Below are 22,848 nucleotides of genomic sequence, written 5' to 3' on the forward strand. Positions count from 1 at the left end.
ATCGTTCAGTGTTGAGGTGGGCACCGTTCAATTCTGTGACTTTACGATCATAAACAATGTGTTGGATGTGCAGCTAGGATAAGTAATAAGGGAGCTAGGAGTGATTTTCGGTGCAGTAATAGGTTAGCATTTTTCGCTTTGGGCTAATTCAGAGGCTCACTGTTAGCATTGTGTGTTTTTTTGAAAAAATTAATGAAAAAGATCAGTTAAATTAGTTTTATCCCGTTATATGGATATAAAATATTCATAGTTTATTAAATATTAAGGTTCCTTAGACGTTGTTTCCTGCAAATGACGCAATTTCGGTTTCCGTGGGGCCTAAGAGGATAACAGAGTATGTTTTTATTTATTTTCCGATGGCATCACCACGCAATTGTTACATGTACACCAATCTGTGTTGTCCATTCGTCCCGGGTTTTGAGCAACATCTTCTTCCTCTGAGACCGAGTCGGTACTGGAACTGGTGGTATCCCACTCGGCGAGTTCAGAACCGTCAGTACTTTCGGCGGATTCCGGATCGTATGCCACTCTATTCGACCGAATCGGTTCATACGCATAGGCCATGGGATGCCTGGTAACTGTAGATGCTTCCACATCAATGTCATCTCCCGACGAATAGTCAAATTAATCTTTCAAAACGTCCATCTCATTGCAAAATTCCTCCATCGCTGCCATATCTGCTACGTTGTGTTGACTTCCGGTATGGATACCCGGAGCGAAGACCCATCCAGTGACGTCACCATTTGGGACTCCCCTAATGGCTGCGGCCTGGTCCCGGAATTCCCCACCCGGCCTGCGGATAATTAATTTTCTTTTGGCGAGAAATATCATATACAATAAATATTACAATCAATATCCATTGTAAAATGAATAAACTACCGGAATATTATAGCTGTAATTGGTGTTTCCTTTCCCCTTTAAAATATATTCTTTAAGAACACCTTAGGAATCTCAATCACTGCAAACTTTGTTAACAAACTCTGCAAAATTATGTATAAGAATCAGGCGGAAAGTATTCAATCTTTCGACTTGAAGATCACGCTATAAATAAATAAATTACAGAAAATGGTAAATGTAGCTAGGGAAACCAACCAGTGATAAATAATTAGATAAGACATTAGATATCACTCCTACCTTAGGAAGCACAGCTTTTACCCGTAAGAAAGGCACCGTTTACGAGTAAGAGCTGTACAGCAAATAATTTGACAAATATAATTATACATTTGTTTGTAAAACTGTCTTGATTCTCCTGTGTTAATTCATTTTTCACTTTGTCCCTGCTGTTTTCCACCATAAACTGCCCTATACCACTGTGTGTAGAAGATGAAGTGTACTACATGGAAAGAGATTTTCAAAGTGTTACTCTGAGGACACATTACTGCTATTTTCTTACAACTGGATGTAGACTTGTTATAACACTGTACACCATGAACACATTCATGATCAAAGGGTTATTAATGCGTGATGCACATGCATCAGATACCACGGTAAGTATTTAATATTTCTGAAGAAAGCTGTTAGAGTAAACCTAAACAGGCTGAAAATGATTATCTGTACTATGTATTTATTGTGGCTTTGGCATCATGGAAATGCATTGTCCAGATTTTGAGAGGTTAGAAATAAGTGTTGAAAAAGCAGTTGCACTTCATTAACATCAGGGTAGTGAAAACTACAAATAAGACATACTCGTTAAATAAATGTAAAAGTGTTAGATGAAGGAAAGCTCTCTGGATAGAAGTGTGTGGCTCTTAAAAGAGCCTTTGTTGTTTGTTGAAGTGGGATCGGGGTATTCACTTCTTGGCAGCCTTCTCGGTCTTCTTGGGCAGCAGCACAGCCTGGATGTTGGGCAGCACGCCTCCCTGAGCGATGGTCACTCCTCCCAGCAGCTTGTTCAGCTCCTCGTCGTTGCGGACGGCGAGCTGCAGATGGCGGGGGATGATACGGGTCTTCTTGTTGTCCCTGGCGGCGTTTCCAGCCAGCTCCAAGATCTCAGCGGTCAGGTACTCCAGCACAGCGGCCAGGTACACCGGGGCTCCGGCACCGACACGATGGGCGTAGTTGCCCTTTCTCAGATGCCTGTGGACACGGCCGACGGGGAACTGGAGCCCGGCACGGGATGAGCGAGTCTTAGCCTTGGCTCGGGCCTTTCCTCCGGTCTTCCCTCTTCCAGACATGATTGCTTTCTCGAGTTTACAAAGAAGTGTGACAGTCTGCTCGCCACAGCGGCTCTTTATAGCCACCAGCTGCTCTCTGATTGGCCATCAGCGAGCGTATTGAAGATCGTCCAATCAGAAGGAAGCTCACGTCTTCTTCCAGTAACTACTAAAAAGAAAGACACTAAACCTGGAGCTATTCTAGTAAATGTATTGAATAGATGTATAATCTCTGTCAGAAGAGCACAGTGTTAACAATGTCGGCCTATGTATTTATTGTTCATCATTTTACAATGTGACGCTAACAAGCTACTGATGCAGGCAGCTCACAGCAGCAGGTAAAGAGAAAGAGATGAAGTTATACGATGAAATAATAATCAACACATGATGAAACCCAAAGTAATTCTGACAGTGAAGTCCTATTAAACCTATGTGTCAATATGTTATCACTTTATTGTATTACAATGACACATACATTTAATACATCATATTGAAGTTCTAGTTGTAAATCACTACTATCATCTGAGCAGATCTAATGGACCTAAAGCAGCTTTATTCTTTGCTGAGAAAAGGCTCATTGATTTTCAAACAGAACAGGAAGCTTAATTGACTTGTTAAGATAATGTGTATTTAGAAACACTGATCAAATAAAGTGCATCTTCTCATCTAAAGATGAGTCAGTGAAGGACGGAGATAATCAGAATAAAAGATGGAAGAAACATATTGATACCACACTGTATGAAGTAATACACTAGAAGTAAAAGCTGTGCAGTAAACATGTTCCTTCAAGTGTTTACATTATCATGAAAAGGCGGATAAGGATGTCCCAGACCGAGTGTTATATCATATCACTTATTAGTACTACTTGTAAGAGCAGGATGTTATGAAACTGTTTAGTTCTGATTAATTCTTGTTTTATTTATTTGTTACCTCTTGACAATCTCTTTCCACATTGTTGTGCGATACATTCCTCGTTGAGATTATTACTGATACTGCCTGCTTCTTAGTTATTCCATCTTTTGCTGGTACAAGAATCTGCATCTAACTCTATGTTTACTTGGTATCTACCTCACTTCCTTCTACATGTTCTACCTGTTCATAGTGTTTAAAGTGAACAAGTTATAACGATAGCTTTTAGTACACTTACAACAACCTTGCCCAAAGTTATTAAGGCTCTTGGGTTTTGGAACTTTAATAAATATTTTATATAACATTTTGGATGATCCATAATTGACATACTTTGTGTTTACATTGATCTATTGCTCACATTTGTCTTTGTAACGTTTAGTAAACAACAACCTTTCTTGTTTCATTCATCTTGGTACAACTAACCAACAAGAATATGAACCAGGGTCATCATAATAATGAGTAGGATTGTAACTCTTTGAAAGTGTGTGTGGCTCTTAAAAGAGCCGTTGTGTATGGGTGTTCTCGTCGCAGGTCAGTCTAAGCCCTCTCCCCGCGGATACGGCGGGCCAGCTGGATGTCCTTTGGCATGATGGTGACCCTCTTGGCGTGGATGGCGCACAGGTTGGTGTCCTCGAACAGGCCGACCAGGTAGGCCTCGCTGGACTCCTGCAGAGCCATGACGGCGGAGCTCTGGAAGCGCAGGTCGGTCTTGAAGTCCTGAGCGATCTCCCTCACCAGGCGCTGGAAGGGCAGCTTGCGGATCAGCAGCTCGGTGGACTTCTGGTAGCGGCGGATCTCCCTCAGAGCCACGGTACCGGGCCTGTAACGATGAGGTTTCTTCACTCCGCCGGTGGCCGGGGCGCTCTTACGAGCAGCCTTGGTAGCCAGCTGCTTCCTGGGAGCCTTTCCTCCGGTGGACTTACGAGCTGTCTGCTTGGTTCTGGCCATTGTAGTTTCTCAGTGTTCACAGCGAGAGAAGGAGTGCAGGGTTTCTGTGAGCAGCGGCTTTATAAAGGGGCTGCCGGAGCGGGGCAGCGCTGATTGGTGCAGGCCAGGAGACACGTGCGCTGAACAGCTGCTTTACTATTGGACAATGTAATCCACTCCTCCACAGGGGAAGATCCGGGGGCTCCTCAAGATGAACTTTAGTTTAGTTTAGGGGGAAATAAATATGATTAAATATAATATAACCCTAACCCTGTCATTTTCTAATGTTTAACTATGATTTAATTTGTAGTGAAAAACTCGCCCTGAAATAAAGGAATAATTTAGTCAACAACACTAAACATTTGCCCAAAAGTTAAATATGAGAATTAACATCAGTTACAACCCAAAGGAATGAATTCATTAATAATGTAGTGAGCAGAAACAGTCTTTAAATGGCACCAGCTTTTAGTGTGAGTGTAAGAAGTCAAATGAATCATGATCTTCTGCAGTAAAATTAGATCACCTTCTAAAAGTATTTGAGTTTATTAGTGTGAAAGATGTAGGTATATAGCCTACTTATCCATATGAAATGTATGTGCCCATATGAATGTTGTTTATATGTATTATTTATTTCACAAGCAATTTCGTTTGTTTTTGACATTACTGATTGGTGAAATGATTCTCTTCTCTTATTCAGGGTTCTTACACCTTTTCCAAAGTCAAATTCAAGCACTTTTCAAGCATTTTCAAGGTGCATTTTCAAGCTTTTCAAGCATCTTACAGCGGCACTTGTAAATTACATATTTATATGCACATACTTATACTCAAATGATTATTTCCCTACCTCACATTAAATCAGATGTTCTTTATGCTATAAACAACCAAATGTGTGTTTCGTAATAGCATTCTACACGAGGATGACAAATTAAAGAAAAATAAAACAAAGTTTAATATTTTAAAATGAGTGACCCATATGTAAGTGGACTGGGCCTCCCATATAACCTGGCTGAGCCAATATAAAACAATCAGCCAAATAACTTTTCAATAAATTCTTTATTAACATGTTTGAGGTCCTTTTAGGTTGGCAGTAAACATATGGCTCTCCAAGGTTAGGACAAACGTTTTATTTTGATACAATGTGACCAACCGAGCACAGTGTGAAGAGAGCGAGGCCACAGAGCACACACTTTCTACATCATACAAAGATATATATATATATTAGGGGTGTAACGGTACACGTACCCGTACCAACATTATTCGGTACGGGCCCTTCGGTTCGGTACACGTGTGTACAGCTTAAAACAGCAACCTCCTGTCATCTCTATCACTCATCAGAATGCCCAGTTCACACAAACAAAAACACTTGCAGGTCGCGCGCATAACGCGGGAAGGCCGGAGCGGGGCTGTTTTATGTAGAAGCGAAGCAATTATTTTCTTTTAATCTAAAAAGCGAACTATTCAGTCAGACAGCAATTTATTGTAAAAGTAAAGCATTTACATTTTCAAGCACTTTATCTCAATTTCAAGCACCATTCCCAAAATTCAAGCACTTTCCCAACCTTGAAAACACCACGTCAAATTTCAAGCATTTTCAAGGATTTCAAGCACCCGTACGAACCCTGCTTATTAAACCCCTTAACTTTGTATTACCGGTATCAATGATTCAAGGGAGGCTTTAAGTGTCAGCAAGAAACACCATTTGGATTGTTGTTACAGCACATTAGAGTTTGTGGTGGCAGAGGGACAACATTTAATAATAAATGTGTTCATTTGTCTCCTCTACAGATTTGCTAAAATAAAGATTACAATTTAGCATTTTCTCTCAGGGTTGCAGTAAAATAACCACCATATGTCCCTCACATTGTGAAATGTATTGATTTTCATTTTGGAAAAACAAACACCAGTGAGGTGGTATAAACACGTATAGTGAAGAATGAATAATATTCAATTATGGTTTATCTTGCTTTACAAAATATGTATAAATAGCATTTAAGTTATTTAGATTTCTGGTAGAGTAGTTATAGAGTATAACAGGATGAGCTCTTTGGATGGGTTGGGTGGCTCTTAAAAGAGCCTTTGTGTTGTTGGTATGTCAGCAGCGGAGTTTACTTGGAGCTGGTGTACTTGGTCACGGCCTTGGTGCCCTCAGACACGGCGTGTTTAGCCAGCTCTCCGGGCAGCAGTAGGCGGACAGCGGTCTGGATCTCCCTGGAGGTGATGGTGCGACGCTTGTTGTAGTGAGCCAGACGAGAGGCCTCACCGGCGATGCGCTCAAAGATGTCGCTCACAAAGCAGTTCATGATGCCCATGGCCTTGGAGGAGATGCCGGTGTCGGGGTGGACCTGCTTCATCACCTTGTAGACGTAGATGGCGTAGCTCTCCTTCCTGGACTTTCTCCTCTTCTTTCCAGTCTTGCTGACGCTCTTAGCGACGGCTTTCTTTGAGCCCTTCTTGGCCGCTTTGACGGGGGGTGCTTCAGCAGGCATGATGAGAGGTGCGACAGAGTCGAATGACTTCTTTGTCACAGAGCGGTGTATTTATATTCACTAGATGCAAATGCCACTGTGCTGTTGCTCGCACGGGATTGGTTGTCTTCTGAGCAGGACGGAGCATGCGCTTAACGAGTTTTAGAATCAAAACAGATTGGATGACATGTAAAATGAACCCCCATTGATTATGTATTATTGGGGTTTTATAGTGTTTTGTTCGTGAATAAATAAATCGGTTGCGATCAATGTCGTTTTAACTCTTTCGTGTGTTTAACTATGTATAACGTGGACAACAGAGAAACACACATTTGTAATGACCAACGTTGGAATTTAAATACAAAAAGTGAGGTGAAAGTGATGCTTGTACCACACGAAATCCAATACGTATGATTTTAAGATCCTAAAATAAATACAAATGTATTAATAATAAGCGAGTTAGTCGTTAATAGCCAGGTGTATTTCACCATTAAAACATATTTCAAAAGTTTAAGAAACCCCACACAGCTGGAAGTAGAAGTTTTTGGAGCAGTCGTGGCGACTTTATCCTCTACGAACATATCATTGATTTGTCGGATAAACATTGTGAAATAGTCTACATTTTTAATGTCGAGTATCATAGCAAGAGTTTTGGAGATGAAATGCAGGTTTGGTATAATGTTCATCGAAAGGAAAGACTCTTTGAGTAATTTGGGTGGCTCTTAAAAGAGCCGTTGTTGTTCCAGGTATGTCAGGGTAAATGTTTAACCTCCGAAGCCGTACAGAGTGCGGCCCTGCCTCTTCAGGGCATACACCACATCCATGGCGGTCACAGTCTTTCTCTTGGCATGCTCGGTGTAGGTGACGGCATCACGGATCACATTCTCCAGGAAGACCTTCAGCACCCCACGGGTCTCCTCGTAGATCAGACCGGAGATACGCTTCACTCCGCCACGGCGAGCCAGACGGCGGATAGCGGGCTTGGTGATGCCCTGGATGTTATCACGGAGAACTTTGCGGTGACGCTTGGCGCCTCCTTTGCCGAGTCCCTTTCCTCCTTTTCCTCTACCACTCATTTTCAGGTATCGTTATATCAGCTCGTTCAGAACGAATGAGTAGAATCAGAGTGACCGGCAGTATTTATATATTCACTGCGGACCTAAGAGAAGACGGAGAGCGGGAAAGCTGCTGGGCGGGGCCAACGCTGCAGCCGCCACATTATCTTTCAAAACATTTTATCTTCCTTGAAATATTGTTTATATAATTCAGTCAAGCTTTATACTAAGCGTTTGATGATTAAACGTTTGATAATATGTAATAAAACCCTCACATGCTGAATAACATTTATAATTGAAATAAGACCCTTTCTGAGATTAACATTACATTTAAAGCTGATCAACGTTTTCAAAAAATACTCTTTATAGGAGACTTTCATTCTGTTTCTGAGGAGTCAAGACATACATTTGTATAAAACATGTCAACAATTGCATACAAGTAAGAAACATAGTAAACAAGTAAGAATTAGTCCAGTAGAAACACCTGAATGTATACACTGTATTTAGGTTTGGGTGTGTGACCATCAAGAAATGTACCAAATAGTTCATGTGAAATATAAAATATAAAGTAACAGACAAATAACCATGGACTTCTTCAATTTATAACATATTTCAGCTCTCACAAAATGTTATAAGTTTGGTCAATTAAAGCTTTTAATTTACACATTAAAAGATACTTTAGTAGAGAAAACTATTTATTAGAAAATGGTATTGCCTCATGAACCGAAAGAACGAGATCGCGGATACAAGCGGGCGAGATGGGTTTCCTCCGCCGGGTGGCTGGTAATGAGATAAGGTGAGAAGTTCGGTCATCAGGGAGGGACTCGGAGTTGAGCCGCTCCTCCTTCGCGTCGAAAGAAGCCAGTTGAGGTGGTTCGGGCACCTAGTTAGGATGCCACCTGGGCGCCTCCCTAGGGAGGTGTTCCAGGCACGTCCAGCTGGGAAGAGACCAAGGGGTAGACCTAGGACCAGGTGGAGGGATTATATCTCTTCGCTGGCCTGGGAGCGCCTTGGGATCCCCCAGTCAGAGCTGGTTGATGTCGCCAGGGAAAATAAAGTTTGGGGCTCTCTGCTGGAACTGCTACCCCCGCGACCTGACCACGGATAAGCGGGAGAAGATGGATGGATGGTATTGCCTCATGGAAACAGTTTACATGGTTTGACTGTAATGAAAACTGTGCTGACCTAAATTGGGAGAATACACTGATTGAACCCCTCCCAAATAATTAAATAAGTAAACAAACACGTAGGCTACATTTGGTGTGGGGCACAACGAGGGACGTTACTCAACGTAATTTATTATTTAAAATAATGGAATATGGAGGCGTATTTGGAGTCGTAGACCTAGATATTCAACTTAAAATGACTTTTGTTAAAATGTTTACAGCGGCAATATCAAGGAAAGCACCCTGGGTTGGGGATAAATCAAGGTGGACAAAAAGGAGAGGTAGATCGAGACATGGCTCATATTACAAATTAGTATATGCTGATTTCATAAATGAATATACACCTTTGAATGGAATGGACTTCCAAGTATATATATATATATATATATATTAGTGCTGTCTAAATTATCGCGTTAACGGCGGTAATTCATGTTTTGAATTAATTGCGTTAAAATATTTAACGCATTTAATGCATGTGCAGAATGGCCCGCCCCATACATGCCACCAGTGGCAGCGCCAGGGTATGGCTGGGGTAGGCTACACCCATACAGAGAAATGGCTTAGCTCCCCACCATGAAAAATGATGTTAAAGTAAGCAAAATAAAGTCTGCACAGACAGCAGTTAGTAAGATTGATTTCAAGCCACGGTTTTGAAAACTTTTGTCACGTAGTGATCGTCTTCTCAATAGAACATCTTTGATAACGGCGTGGTGTTGTTGCAGGAAGTCCCGACCGAGAATACTTTTGCTGTAGTACAGGGGTGCACATAACTGGTACACAGGTTATGTGCGTAATCTGAAATGCATACCGTCACTTGTGTCACAAAGCGCATTTGCGTACCGACATACTTATGAAGCTTTTCCAGAAGGCGGTTAGATCACCGGACAACACATATGGAGTCAGATTTGGGTCAATATTCTAGCGCGTAAAACAAGCTACTCACGAGCGGAAAATGTGCTTTTACACGCACATAAAATGACTCGCGCGCAGATTAAACCCTCGCGAGCGGCTATGCGCCCTCTTGCTCCCTCGCGGGAGTGTCAGCCTCACTCGCTCGTGTATGGAAAGCCTAAAGTGCCACTATTCGCCCGTTTTTCGCGCGTTCTTGACACGTAAAAAACGCGCGTTTTTTAATATGATAATGAGCCCCACCTTCTGTTTTGCAAAGCCAGTACATTTAAAGTGTGTGCAACCAATCAGTGAAGAGTTAAGCCAGACTAAAGCAATCTGTTGATGAAAAGTTCCTGTAACCTACCCCATTGTGAGATTTAGATCGATTTAGATAGAAAGAATAATCACAATAATTAAATCTAAATTAAACATTTACAGTAAAAAATATAAAGTATAAACATATCTACAGTCACAATTTCATTATTGTTATTCATACTTTCTGTTATGTAGTTTATTAATGTTCCCGTGCTTTCAGTTTCCATCCAGTAATATAATCACAATGCTATTTTGAAGGTGGGTTCAAAACAATCTATGTAATGCAACTTGCTGTATGTACTGCGACACCTACTATTGGGGAATCTGATGTATGTTGTAATGTTTGTGCCAGAGCCGCTTCATCCAAAACCTGCAAGATCCCGGTGGTCTTCTGTTTCACAACTCCTCCCCTGCTCCTGATGACCTGCAGCAGTTTGGTCATCAAGAACTTTGTCTCCAATGGAAATGTTGTTATGCGCATGAACTCAGCATTTACCTAGAAAATATAAGCAGCATAGAAAACAAAAAATACTGAGAATTTTTAATACACATATTTTTTATAAAGAGCCAACGGTTTGATTAAAAGTACTCCAAGTCAGCTTGTATGAATGTAACATTTAAATTAATTAATCCACATATTTATTGAAAACCACCACCAAATAAAGACACTAAGAGTAATAGATGTAAAGCTTATATTGTGATATATATTCAAAAATAAACGTCAACATATTTGCCTTGGCTGTCTATAGTTGTTAGTTATTTGGGCCCTCATTTCTTCTCCACTACCGGCTTACAATCAAGGGTTTCATCAAAATAATTACCTCTTCCATGTGAAAAAGTGCAGGCCACCGCTCCAAGAGGCCTTCAATGCTTGGCCTCTGATGCACTATTTCTTGTCTTCGGTATCCAAACGCCGGAGTCTAATTCGACAACTTTGATCAATGTTAAATCTTTAATCGCATGTGTAGATGTAAGATTAACAAATGTGTTCCCAAAATCAGTGTCTTTATTCTGTAGCCTTATGTAACCTGCTAATCCACATTAATTCTTGACCTCCTCAATGAGCTCTTCCATTGAGTTGGGAATCCCATTTCGAAGCTCCAGTCTGACGCTGTTGTGGTCGTTCAAGATGATCAGCAATCGAACAGGTGGTTCAATATCAGCCATGGCGCTCTAAGAGAAAGAGAGAAATAGAGAGATGTGAAGAGGGAATTAATGAAATGCAGGTGTACACTCAATACATTCTTTCTTTTCAAATTGCATTGTGTTGTAATTTACAAAGTATTACATACAAAGTTCATATATATATATATATTAGGGCTGTCAAACGATTACATTTTTTTTAATCAGATTAATCACAGTTTAAAAATGTATTAATCATGATTAATCATTAGTGCTGTAGTGACGCGTCGACGTCGACTTCAAAATATCGTCGACGACATATTTCCCGCGTCGACGCGTCACTACACACACGCGGGTCACCCAAAGCAACAAGCAGTTCTAGCTGTGGTGGCTACCATTAGCAGCTAGCATTTGCTCTCCGACTTTTACATAAAAATGGAATTATGGATTATAAATTCAATCATTTTGTATACATAGACGTTAAAAACCTATGGATTAACCGATTCAGCCGCGTTTTTTCTCATTTTAATGCCATTGAACACGTCTTTTGATCAGATTGACAGCTACGGTGGTGAGACAATCTCCCTAGAAGCTCTGTAAAGGTACGTGTTGTGATGACTGTATTTGCTTTCCCTGTCGCGAGTCCGGATCACTCAGTTATGATACTATATACCTACATAATCTGTGGAACCTCAGCTTTAATCGGATATATTGTATGTGCAGCTACGATAAGTTCTGTGCCAATGTCCGTTAGCATTTTTCGCTCAGGGGTCATTTAGATGCTTCTTATGAGACTTGTGTTTTGTTTTGGTAAAAAGGGTTTGTATCGTCAGTTAGCTGAGATTATTTCCGTTAATCTGGTATAACACATTAATAGGTTCTTAAATATTACGATCCCCTGAGACACAGTACCGTGACATTTTTTTTTTTTTACATTACGTTTTTTATGAATTGAACAACAGAAAAATAATCGTTAGATTAGTCGACTAATCGATCAGCACTATTAATCACCATTCGAACTATGTCCAAAATATGCCATTTCTTTATGTATATTGTTGTGGGAATGGAAAGATAAATGAAAGTAGGCGGATATATCCATTTAACATACAGTATGTATGTTTATTATAACATTGTTCTGTGTGTCAAAATGAAAGACAGCCCACTAAAATTCGTTACTCAAAGCCTATACTTTATTTTAGGACAGTGGTCAACATGTTGGTGATGTAAAAATATATAACACAATGTTGTAAACTAAAGTTACATTTACAATATCTTTATCAATTGAACTCGAAAATTAAAATATAAGTCGCTCGTCAATATGAAAGAAAAACACTTACTTTGTCCTTAAATTGACGTTTAACACCAGAATTTCTACTCTGGTAATACATACAAATTCATAGTCTTATCTATTTATTTACAATAGAAAACACGCAGCCCGCCTGTTCATACTGTTTACAGGCCACCAAGCCTCAGTTAAGAAAAGGTAAAGTTAATATACTTAATGTTTGTCTGAGTATATTTACCTTTGAATCTGGCCATGACTCATGCTGGTATACCGCTAACGCTAGTATGCTTTATTCAGACATTGACTTTAGCCTGTAGTCGAATTGGAGTCATGGGTGGGTAGTGTTTTTACAGTCCACTAGCTCAGTTAAGAACATTTAACGTTACAGTTAATGTTGTGTTGAGAAATATATGCTCTGCTGAGTGTTCTTCACTGGATAATGCGTGGTCTGAATAAAGAATGCTAAACGTTAGCGCATGCTAAACATTAGCGCAAGCTTTTACAGCCTACTCAGTCAGAATCACGGCCAGACACACGTAGGCTAACGTTTCCCATAAATAACGTTACATTTTCTTAACTGAGCTACCGGACTGTAGTAACGTTAGCCACCCATAACTCCAAGCGGGCTAAAGGCTAAAGCTAATGTCTGAATAAAGCATGCTAGCGTTAGCTTATAAGGGCTATCAACAGCCAGTAAGACCCACAGCCAGAGTCAACGGAAGATATACTCAGACAAGCGTTAACGTTTCGGTATGTGAAATTATATTAATATATATACATTAGTTTATCCTTACCAGTATCACATGTGCTTGTTTTCCAAGTGTCAAAGACTGGATAGAGGCGGATTAGGTCTGCTGGTTACGACGATTACCTCTGTCACTACCATGGCCACTATGTATGTCTATTATGTATTGACAAAACTATTTATGAGTTTTAAAAATAAAAAAGTAACATCTTCTAATTTAAGTGGTGTATAAAAGGTTGCCTAGAGTTGTCTGGCATGACACACAAACAAAATATATGAAATGGTAAAATAACCACGTGTTGTGTCCTGTTGTAGCAGAGGGTGCTGTTGGACAGATATATTGCATTCAGATGCGAGAATGTCATAAATGTGTTTTATCCATTAAGGGTACAAAGATTGTGTAGATTTATATTATATATTACTTTTGAAATATTGTCCCTTTATAGTCAACAGTCCATCTATGAGCGATACAGAATTGTAGCATTGAGTGACACCATGATGCTTTATTCAGGTTTCACATTAGAAAGAAAGGAATACTGGTCATCAGCTTTAAATCTGAAAACATGGACATTTTAAAATGTGTAAAGCATGTTGTCTAATGTCTTTCAGGACTACCAAACACAAAATCATTAGCATATTGTCCTGGTTTCTTTAAATGTTATGTCATAATGTTAAAATATGTTGGGTGTCAGTAAGATTTTAGTATATTCATTTTTGTATACTCTGTACTCTGTCATACTCTGTATTCAGGTCTTTAAAATACTTCTGATCTGATCTGACAACATGGAAAGACATTTTAACCTTTCATTTGTAACAATATTATGAAGTCACAATTATATGAAGCATTGGATGAGAACCACAACTATTATGTTTAAAAAGTACACACAGGTAACGTGCCGTACTATAATATGATTATTATTCTACAATGCACGATTGTTTTACTTCATATATAATAAACTTGTGGGTTTTATATAATATTGTTTCAGTAACCTTTTTTCATTTAAGTTAAAAAATGTTTGGCTCTTGTACTACGTGTTTGAGTTTTAAATAAAGTTGAGAAACGTTTTTGTCCATAAAATACAGTTTAGTTTAAACAATATTCTTCAAGATGTTAATATGTAAATGCTTATCTAATCTTGAACTAGTGCTGTATAATAGCTTGTGCCATTATGTTTTAGAGCTACTAAACTAACTCCTAACGGTATAAACAATGGTGACTTTAAAGAACTGCTAATTGGCTAAAATATATTAACTTCATTAATATATGTACTAGATGTACCTCATTTCTTAAAATGCTAATACAAAATAAATAAAGAACTGTTAGAAAGACACGTGTGTTAATATTTATTCCACTACAATAGAGCCACTATTTTCGTTCTGCTCCAAACATTAGTTGGTGAACACTGACATCTGGTGGATAAAGGCTGGAACTAAATATAACCTGTTATTCATTTCAATGTGCGTGTGGGCAAACTATACCATCGAGTGCTTAAATGCTACAGTATGCTATTGATCGGTGAACTGCAGACAACTGCCAAAAAGTAATACTGATATAGTGTAAACTGAGTTAAACACTAATGATGGGTCCAACAAACGTTGTGGCTTTATGTATGTGGACTGACAGATGAAGAAACCACACCGCTATTCATTTGAGAATGTGGTGATTAACCTGCTGGATGTACGACGGAAATTGTGAAAAGGAATTTGCTTCAGTTGAAATGAGGCTTTATTTTAGAGAGGCTACAACCTGCAATACATGATATCATTAATAGTAATTTAGGGTTATGTTTCAAGTGTATATTGCTCTATAATGTGGGTGTTTTTAGTTGGGTGACTTGGTGTTACATGACATGTTGTGCATATCAATACATATAGGGCAAGGGGGAAAATGTCTTTAGTTGGAAGTGTGTGGCTCTTAAAAGAGCCTTTGTTGTTTGTTGAAACGGGATCAGGGTGTTCACTTCTTGGCGGGCTTCTCGGTCTTCTTGGGCAGCAGCACAGCCTGGATGTTGGGCAGCACGCCTCCCTGAGCAATGGTCACTCCTCCCAGCAGCTTGTTCAGCTCCTCGTCGTTGCGGACGGCGAGCTGCAGGTGACGGGGGATGATACGACTCTTCTTGTTGTCCCGGGCCGCGTTTCCGGCCAGCTCCAGGATCTCAGCGGTCAGGTACTCCAGCACAGCGGCCAGGTACACCGGGGCTCCGGCACCGACACGATGGGCGTAGTTACCCTTCCTCAGATGCCTGTGGACACGGCCGACGGGGAACTGGAGCCCGGCACGGGATGAGCGAGTCTTGGCCTTCGCCCTGACCTTTCCTGCACCTTTTCCGCGACCAGACATAATCTACGTGATTATTTCTTGACGTTTAGAAGAAAGTGAGTCGACCACCGTTCTCACTATTGTATATAGGAGCGCAGCTGAACGCTCATTGGTCAGATTGATCCGTAACTGTGATTGTCCAATCAGAAAACAGGTCGGTCTGCCGCCTGAATTCTTTTCAGAATGAGACTGAATTTTCTGAAATAGTTTTCACCCGTTCAAAGATGAACATAAACTCCTGTAATTTAAGAAGCGAAAGTCTCAATATGTAGAGAACATTAAGACATTCAAAAAGGTGTCATACTTAATGATTATTTACAGTGTGTAATTCACTTATTAAATAATATATTTCGTATTATAACTCAAATGACACACCCACCTAAATACATGCAGCTGTTTGGGCTAAACATTTAACGCGGAACAAATGATCAGTTGTAACTTATTTGCGTAGGTTGTAATTTGTGTAATGTCTATTTTTTTCCTTATCTATATATTTTGAGGACATCTCTTATTTCATATTTATATTTTAATAGTTTTGCTAGGCATTATTAATTCTGTCTTTGTATGCACCAAATATACCAAAGCAAATTCCTTGTGTGTCAAGCTACTTGGAAATAAAACCTATTCTCATTCATATACATATATATATATATATATACATATGTACACTGTACATACATTATATGTACATATATATATATATACATATGTACACTGTACATACATTATATTAGCAGCACTTAACAAATATATATTTGAAAACCTCCAGGTTGAAGTGATGTATAATACAAACAAAACTGTAAAAAAAACTGCTCAGAAAGTAAAATGATCAAAATGTAAATAGTAAAAGCCAGATCACAGGAAGATGATCCAAGTGAGCATGGCAGTTTAATGTCAATACTACCAATTAATAATAATAGCTTAAAAAAAGAAGGGTGTTCACTTGCACCATAAGTATTATTTTAGTTGTATTAACATGGAAATCATGTTGACGTATATTAGACACTTTGTAAGAAGAAAGCAGCAGTAGATGAAGTGGGTGGCTCTTAAAAGAACCGTTGGTTTGTAGCAGTAGCGGCAGCAGTTTACTTGGAGCTGGTGTACTTGGTCACGGCCTTGGTGCCCTCAGACACGGCGTGTTTAGCCAGCTCTCCGGGCAGCAGCAGGCGGACAGCGGTCTGGATCTCCCTGGAGGTGATGGTGCGGCGCTTGTTGTAGTGAGCCAGACGAGAGGCCTCACCGGCGATGCGCTCAAAGATGTCGCTCACGAAGCAGTTCATGATGCCCATGGCCTTGGAGGAGATGCCGGTGTCGGGGTGGACCTGCTTCATCACTTTGTAGACGTAGATGGCGTAGCTCTCCTTCCTGGACTTTCTCCTCTTCTTTCCAGTCTTGCTGACGCTCTTAGCGACGGCTTTCTTTGAGCCCTTCTTGGCCGCCTTGACCGGGGGTGCTTCAGCAGGCATGATGAGAGAGTGATGTTAGTCAGACTCGGTGCCTCACAGACACAGCGCGGTATCTTTATTTCCCCTCGATGCAAATATAGCTGTGCTGTTGCTCGCACGGGATTGGTTATTGTCTGCGCATGATTGAGCCTATGATGTGCATAGATCAGATGTAGCCTATCTACTGTACTGTATTGTAAAAAGGGGAACAAAGTATTTCAACATTATTCTGCACCCCAAGTTTTATGTCTTATCCCTGTAGTTTGGTAGCTGCTGGAATGAGCATGTTAAAATGTTTTGTCTTTGTCTGATTGAATCAAGGGATCTTATTTAGCTGTGATGTAACACAACCACGGGTCCTTTACTGTGGCTGAGAAGTGCAATGGACAATTACAAAGTGTGAAACACTTTAACAAAGCTTGAGACAAATTTACATTTTATAAAACAAAATTACATTTGCAAAACACTTTTACAAAGCTAAAAACAAATTTACATTTTATAAAACACTTTTACTAAGGACAAAACAATTTAACATTAACAAAATCAAATTAACAAAATGCGAAACACTTTTACCATAACTGAAATACTTTAACATTTCCCGAAACACTTTTACAAACCAGAATCAAAGCGGAAAGGGAATGTCCATCATACCGGAAGTGTTTTGGCGGAAAAACCATAGGGACGAGTGTGTTTACGTTCGGTAAACATGTTTTGTCCGTGTTGTAGAAACAACCTGGGACAAGTGACACCGTTTTGCTCATCTTGTGGACAATCTCTGGAGTGTTTAAAAGACACGGACCAGACAGAAGGACCAGATATCTTGCATCATTGCGTGCAATATTTTAATGAAGGTCACTCGTATGCTGTAATCGTGGACATGTTGTCTACCTTTCACGGTGTAAAAATCAGTTTGCGGACTCTTAAAAGCAAACTGAATCAAGCCGGGTTTTACCGCAGAAAGGGTTATTCCTCTCAAATCGCTGTAATTAACGCCATCAGGTTGGAACTTCGTGGACCTGGACAATTGTTTGGATACCGAACAATGTGGCAGGTACTAAAACAAAAGTACAGTCTTCGAGTGAAGAGAGATGATGTTATGAATTTGCTCAGGGAGCTTAACCCTCGAGGCTGCGAGAGGAGATCTCGCAGAAGGTTTATAAGGAGAACCTACCACTCAATGGGACTGAACATGTGGCATGCTGACGGTTCTGACAAACTTAAACCATTCGGTGTGGCCCTTTCAAGATGCATAGATGGATTTTCACGTAAAGTACTATGGCTTGAATGTGGTCCAACAAACAATAACCCAAGAGTTATCGCTCAATATTTCCTCAAATGTGTGCGAAACCTCCGTGTCATCCCCATGAGGCTGCGGACTGATTGTGGCACAGAGAACGGAATTATGGCTGCAATTCAGTGCACCCTACGGTCACCATCACCATGACTACTACTCTGGAGCGTCCAGCCACATGTATGGCACATCCATGACTAATCAGCGAGTCCTGGTGGTCCATATTAAGAAAGGAAAGGTAAGTGTCTATCATGATTATCTATTACTTGCCATCACTGTCAGACAAACAACATTTGCTTAGCTAAAGTGTATCAGTTTTTATTATAATATATATAATATATAGCCTGTAGTCTATGACCCAGACTATACAAGGCCTTTCTTTAGAACTTATTTTTGGCAGAAATACAGTTAGAAACTGTGAACATCTAAGCGTGGGTTTTGGATTGAACAGCGGCCCCTGAGGGGACCTAGGCACTATAGGTTGTGAAGCAAATACATTATTAAATAGATACTCAATGATTTGTTGTTGATTTTACTGGTAACCTTTTAATGTAATTTGTAGAATTGTTGTATATTGCTTAATAATTCACTTGAAAATATATCAATTTCTATAGGTCTCAGTTCTGGATGGAGCTATTTGCAGACCTCCGAGATGCTGGACACTTCAACGGGAGTCACGAGCATCAGTGCCTTCTGAGATTCTGCTTCGTTGATGTTATTCAGAAGGACTTGGATGAGTGTGTGAGACTGTGGAACAGTCACAGGATTCGCCCTTCCAGAACAGCATCATGTCCAGGAGGAGTGCCCAATGAACTGTACTACTTGCCACACAGGTAATACATTGGTGATGGATTGATTCTTCTTTGTGTTTTTATCTTAAATGTAAATTAATACTATTATGTAAGGATGCACAATATTGTTTTTTTGAAACCGATACCAATAACTTCCTGCTTCTCAAGACCTATACCGATACCGATAACAATATAATATATATATATATTAAATGTACCTGTAGTTTTTGCACACCTGGTGGTAAAAAAAAGACTAGTAGTGAGCAAATGACATGAGCATTACTACTATGAACAAAACAAAGCCAAGAACAGTTTTGACTCTTCAAAGTGTACATATTTATTTTCCCAAATAAACTTCTTGCCTTTTTCAAAAGCCTCGTCGATAGGTAAAATCCCCGGTGCCTTTGCAGCTGGCTTTGGATTCGCCGATAGTTTAGCAGCACAGGCGTCTTCATAGGCTTTTAACACACCATCGTAGCGATGGCGATGTTTCAGGTGACTGATCAGGTTGGAAGTATTATAGCTCGTTGCCTTCTTCCCTCCTCGTGGAACTTCTGCATTTGTTAATACAAATAGCAAGCGAACTATCTAACTCTGAAACTTTGAAATAGTCCCATACCGACGACATGTTTGTTTACTGTCCTGGCTTCACGGTCACACACCATTTACGTCACAGCCAGGCATTAGTTAGGGAGCGCTGGATTTGTGAAAAACTCCCCTCTTCCTAAACCAGTAATACCACAGTACTGGCAAAACGGGAGGAGCCGAGTGAAAAACAAGCGCCCCTCATCCCAACCCACCCACACCGCAGTATTTTTTTATTTTCTTTTACCCAAAAAATATATTGTATATTATCGGGGCTATTAATACTTTTATCGGGTTTATCGGGATGAATCCATAATTCCTAATATCGGACCGATAATTATCGTGCACCACTACTCTGTCTTCTGTTTAACATAGATTTGGCTCCAGGGACTGTGGATTTGAGATTGAACAGGCAACATTGGATGCTGTTCCTGAGACAAGCCTGTCTATAGCTCCATGTGGGGACCAACACATGCAGGAGTACTTAGACTTTGCTATGGAGCGCAATGACCTGCAGAAGCCAGAGAACTGGTAGACAGCATCAGAACTGTACATGAAGCTGAAAGAATATGTTCAGTTATAAAGTAATCGAAAAGGTATTCAGAAGTACAGTAGCACTGTTTCACCACTCCAAATCAGATTTCAGGCTTTCATGGTTTTTCAGACTGCATTTACTCTTTCCCCTGTGATGTATCCAAATGATTATGGTACCTGTTCATCTGAAGACTGGTCCTATTTAGAAAAAAGATATTCCCATACATTTTACAATAAAAACAGCATTTTTAAAATGAACATGGTTTCCAGCCAATCACAATATTTGTTTCAATGTCTTTTATACAGCACTGTGAAGCTGACCGTTGAGCGGCCCAGACCAAGCAAGGAGGCGGAGGCAGAACGTCCAAAAATATAACCCGACGTGGGCATTTATTAAAAACATGGGCACAAAGTTCACAGCCTCAATCCTGCTGTTCTCTTTGTCCACATCCTGCAGCCACAAGGATCTCACACACACTCCCAGCCCTCTCAACAGACAGAGAAACAGAGCCTAAATACCCACACTCCAATCATCACAACAAGACACAGGTGAGGGGGGAGGAGACAACACAGGACACCAGGTGCACACAGTCATCAGCCACAGACAACATAAACTGTGCAATCACGCCAATAAAGTGCCCTATTACCCGGCCTGAAGCCGTCAGTCCATAGTGACGAAGTTACCTTCGTCACATTTCCTTCCCCCTCTCCCCCGGAAGCACAGTGTCTCTACAGTCTCGGCCTCCTGACTGATCCAGAGTTCCTCCTGCTCCTCTTTAATGTATGGGGGGGCTCTAGGTCCTCCTGGTCCAGACTGGAGCTCCACTCCTGCTGCTGAGGGGGAACCTCTTCTTTAACCACCACCAGCTGCTGGACGTCTGCTCTGTGGATCTGAAGCTGAGGCTGTAAAACAGCGTCCAGTAGTTTCCGGTTTCTCTCGTTCTCCTGTTTTGAACGAGACCGTTCCTCCTCGTACTCTGCTATCGTGCTTTCTTCTCCTGCTGCCTCAACAGCCGTGGCCCCCTGGTCCGTTCCAGGCACAGCCACCCCCAGCCGCGGTTCCTCTCTTTGGTCCCTCTTCTAATTTTCACCTCCTTACTTGGTCACATCCCACTTCTGACACCAAATGTGAAGCCGACCGTTGTGCGGCCCAGACCAAGCAAGGAGGCAGAGGCAGAACGTCCAAAAATATAACCCGACGTGGGTATTTATTAAAAACATGGGCACAAAGTTCACAGCCTCAATCCTGCTGTTCTCTTTGTCCACATCCTGCAGCCACAAGGATCTCACACACACACCCAGCCCTCTCAACAGACAGGGCAACAGAGCCTAAATACCCACACTCCAATCATCACAACAAGACACAGGTGAGGGGGGAGGAGACAACACAGGACACCAGGTGCACACAATCATCAGCCACAGACAACATAAACTGTGCAATCACGCTAATAAAGTGCCCTATTACCCGGCCTGAAGCCGTCAGTCCATAGTGACGAAGTTACCTTCGTCACAAGCACCAAATTACAGCATAGTCATAAAATAAATATCTTAATCATTATAAAATATAACTGGAATAACAACAAACAACGCTCCAATTAGCAAGCACAAACAAGGTTATGTTGTGTGCATAATTGTGTGCAGAAAGAACATTTCTGTATAAGTCTTATTTCAACCATGTGGACTCACTGGAAACCTGAGAATGAATGACTGATTTACAACAAAGAAGCTATGGGTGGCAATGTGAAATAAGTATAGCAAAGTTCAGAGTATTTATACAAATTGTATAGGTATAGAACAATACTTTGATGTTGTCCCAAACTAAATGGACAACATGAGCTGTGAGAAAGAAAAAAAACATGCTCACATCTAACAACGACTATATGAACAACCTTCATAGAGTCTGTACTCAATTGGTCATCCAGTCACATGACTTAAAAACAGCCAAATCCTGGAGAATTTTGCATTCCAAAGTCCATTTGGGACTTAAACACATTGTATTGTAGGAGTGGTAGTTTCAATGTGTTGGAACAAGTGTTTGCCATTGGGAATGGAGAGTCATCAAGGAACTCTATTCCTGGCGATGGTTCAAATCCAGATGGGGGAAATGAAGTCAGCCCAGTCGCAAACATCAAAACATCCTCCAAAGACACAGCAGTCTGGCTTTCTGCAAAGAAAACATGTTCAGATACATTTTGGCAATGTGTTTCCTGAAATAGTTATAAAATCAGCGATTTACAAACCTTCACAATCGAGGAGATAGTCTGCCCAGTAGCCCAAAGTTTGACTTTCCCTAAGCCTCCTGTTACTCCCTGGTGGACTGAGGTCAGGCTTGAAGAGTCGCTCAAGTTCCAGAGCAGTAAGTCGCTTTTCAGAGTGGCACAGGACCGGGGCCAGCAGAGTAGGGTGTGGCTGTAGTGCGTTTAAAAACTGAAGGGCTGAAAGACCCTCCTTGAATCTGAAGAGTGAACAAAAAAATGTTTCATCACAAAGTCACATGTAAATAAACAATTCCTAAAACAAGGGGGGGTGGCATGCTTGATGCACATGTAGCAGATACCACACCATTATTTATTGATATTGACAATTTTGTTTAATTGTTTGATCTTTGTCCCTTTTTCTTCTTATTTCTGATGAAGCTACACTGTAATTAAGTATAATTGGTAATATATTTGTATGCGTACTTTTCTTTATTATGGAGAGAGTTGTTAACAGGATGTTCAAAAGAAGCCACTGAACAAAACCTGCCCAGCAACAAGCAGAAAACCTTCATCAGAAAGGCATTTCATTGGTTGATTGATACGAACTGATGACTCTGTGGCATTTGTAAAGTGCAAGTTTCACTGATATTT

At 40.6% G+C, this 22,848-nt stretch overlaps 5 protein-coding genes across 5 annotated transcripts; all 5 read right to left on the reverse strand.

Annotated features, from left to right (window-relative positions):
• Positions 1-1,781: 1,781 nt before the first annotated feature.
• On the reverse strand, positions 1,782-15,374 carry LOC117461919 (uncharacterized). Its single transcript, XM_034103915.2, has 2 exons — positions 14,995-15,374; positions 1,782-2,250 (listed from the first exon to the last, which is right to left on the reverse strand). Exons 1-2 carry the CDS (start codon positions 15,372-15,374, stop codon positions 1,791-1,793), a joined length of 840 nt encoding a protein of 279 aa, XP_033959806.2. The 3' UTR covers positions 1,782-1,790.
• Positions 3,600-4,016, reverse strand: LOC117461903 (histone H3). Its single transcript, XM_034103900.2, has one exon. It carries the CDS (start codon positions 4,008-4,010, stop codon positions 3,600-3,602), a length of 411 nt encoding a protein of 136 aa, XP_033959791.1. The 5' UTR covers positions 4,011-4,016.
• On the reverse strand, positions 6,066-6,484 carry LOC117461909 (histone H2B 1.2-like). The gene has a single exon (XM_034103905.2). The coding sequence runs from the start codon at positions 6,473-6,475 to the stop codon at positions 6,095-6,097; it is 381 nt and encodes a 126-aa protein (XP_033959796.2). The 5' UTR covers positions 6,476-6,484; the 3' UTR covers positions 6,066-6,094.
• On the reverse strand, positions 7,201-7,545 carry LOC117461943 (histone H4). The gene has a single exon (XM_034103938.1). The coding sequence runs from the start codon at positions 7,528-7,530 to the stop codon at positions 7,219-7,221; it is 312 nt and encodes a 103-aa protein (XP_033959829.1). The 5' UTR covers positions 7,531-7,545; the 3' UTR covers positions 7,201-7,218.
• Positions 15,375-16,340: 966 nt separating the features above from the next.
• Positions 16,341-16,835, reverse strand: LOC117461936 (histone H2B 1.2-like). The gene has a single exon (XM_034103930.2). The coding sequence runs from the start codon at positions 16,817-16,819 to the stop codon at positions 16,439-16,441; it is 381 nt and encodes a 126-aa protein (XP_033959821.1). The 5' UTR covers positions 16,820-16,835; the 3' UTR covers positions 16,341-16,438.
• Between the last annotated feature and the right edge of the window lie 6,013 nt (positions 16,836-22,848).

Source organism: Pseudochaenichthys georgianus, chromosome 17, assembly GCF_902827115.2.
Source record: "Pseudochaenichthys georgianus chromosome 17, fPseGeo1.2, whole genome shotgun sequence".
Classification (NCBI taxonomy): domain Eukaryota; kingdom Metazoa; phylum Chordata; class Actinopteri; order Perciformes; family Channichthyidae; genus Pseudochaenichthys; species Pseudochaenichthys georgianus.

Excerpts from the sequence above, each read along its gene's own strand:
- LOC117461909 (XM_034103905.2), bottom strand. The coding sequence starts at position 6,475 with ATGCCTGCTGAAGCACCCCCCGTCAAAGCGGCCAAGAAGGGCTCAAAG.
- LOC117461943 (XM_034103938.1), bottom strand. The coding sequence starts at position 7,530 with ATGAGTGGTAGAGGAAAAGGAGGAAAGGGACTCGGCAAAGGAGGCGCC.
- LOC117461936 (XM_034103930.2), bottom strand. The coding sequence starts at position 16,819 with ATGCCTGCTGAAGCACCCCCGGTCAAGGCGGCCAAGAAGGGCTCAAAG.
- LOC117461919 (XM_034103915.2), bottom strand. The coding sequence starts at position 15,374 with ATGTCTGGTCGCGGAAAAGGTGCAGGAAAGGTCAGGGCGAAGGCCAAG. Across the intron at positions 2,251-14,994 it reads ACCGAGAAGCCCGCCAAGAA|AGAGCAGCTGGTGGCTATAA; the intron begins GTGAACACCCTG and ends ATGGCCAATCAG.
- LOC117461903 (XM_034103900.2), bottom strand. The coding sequence starts at position 4,010 with ATGGCCAGAACCAAGCAGACAGCTCGTAAGTCCACCGGAGGAAAGGCT.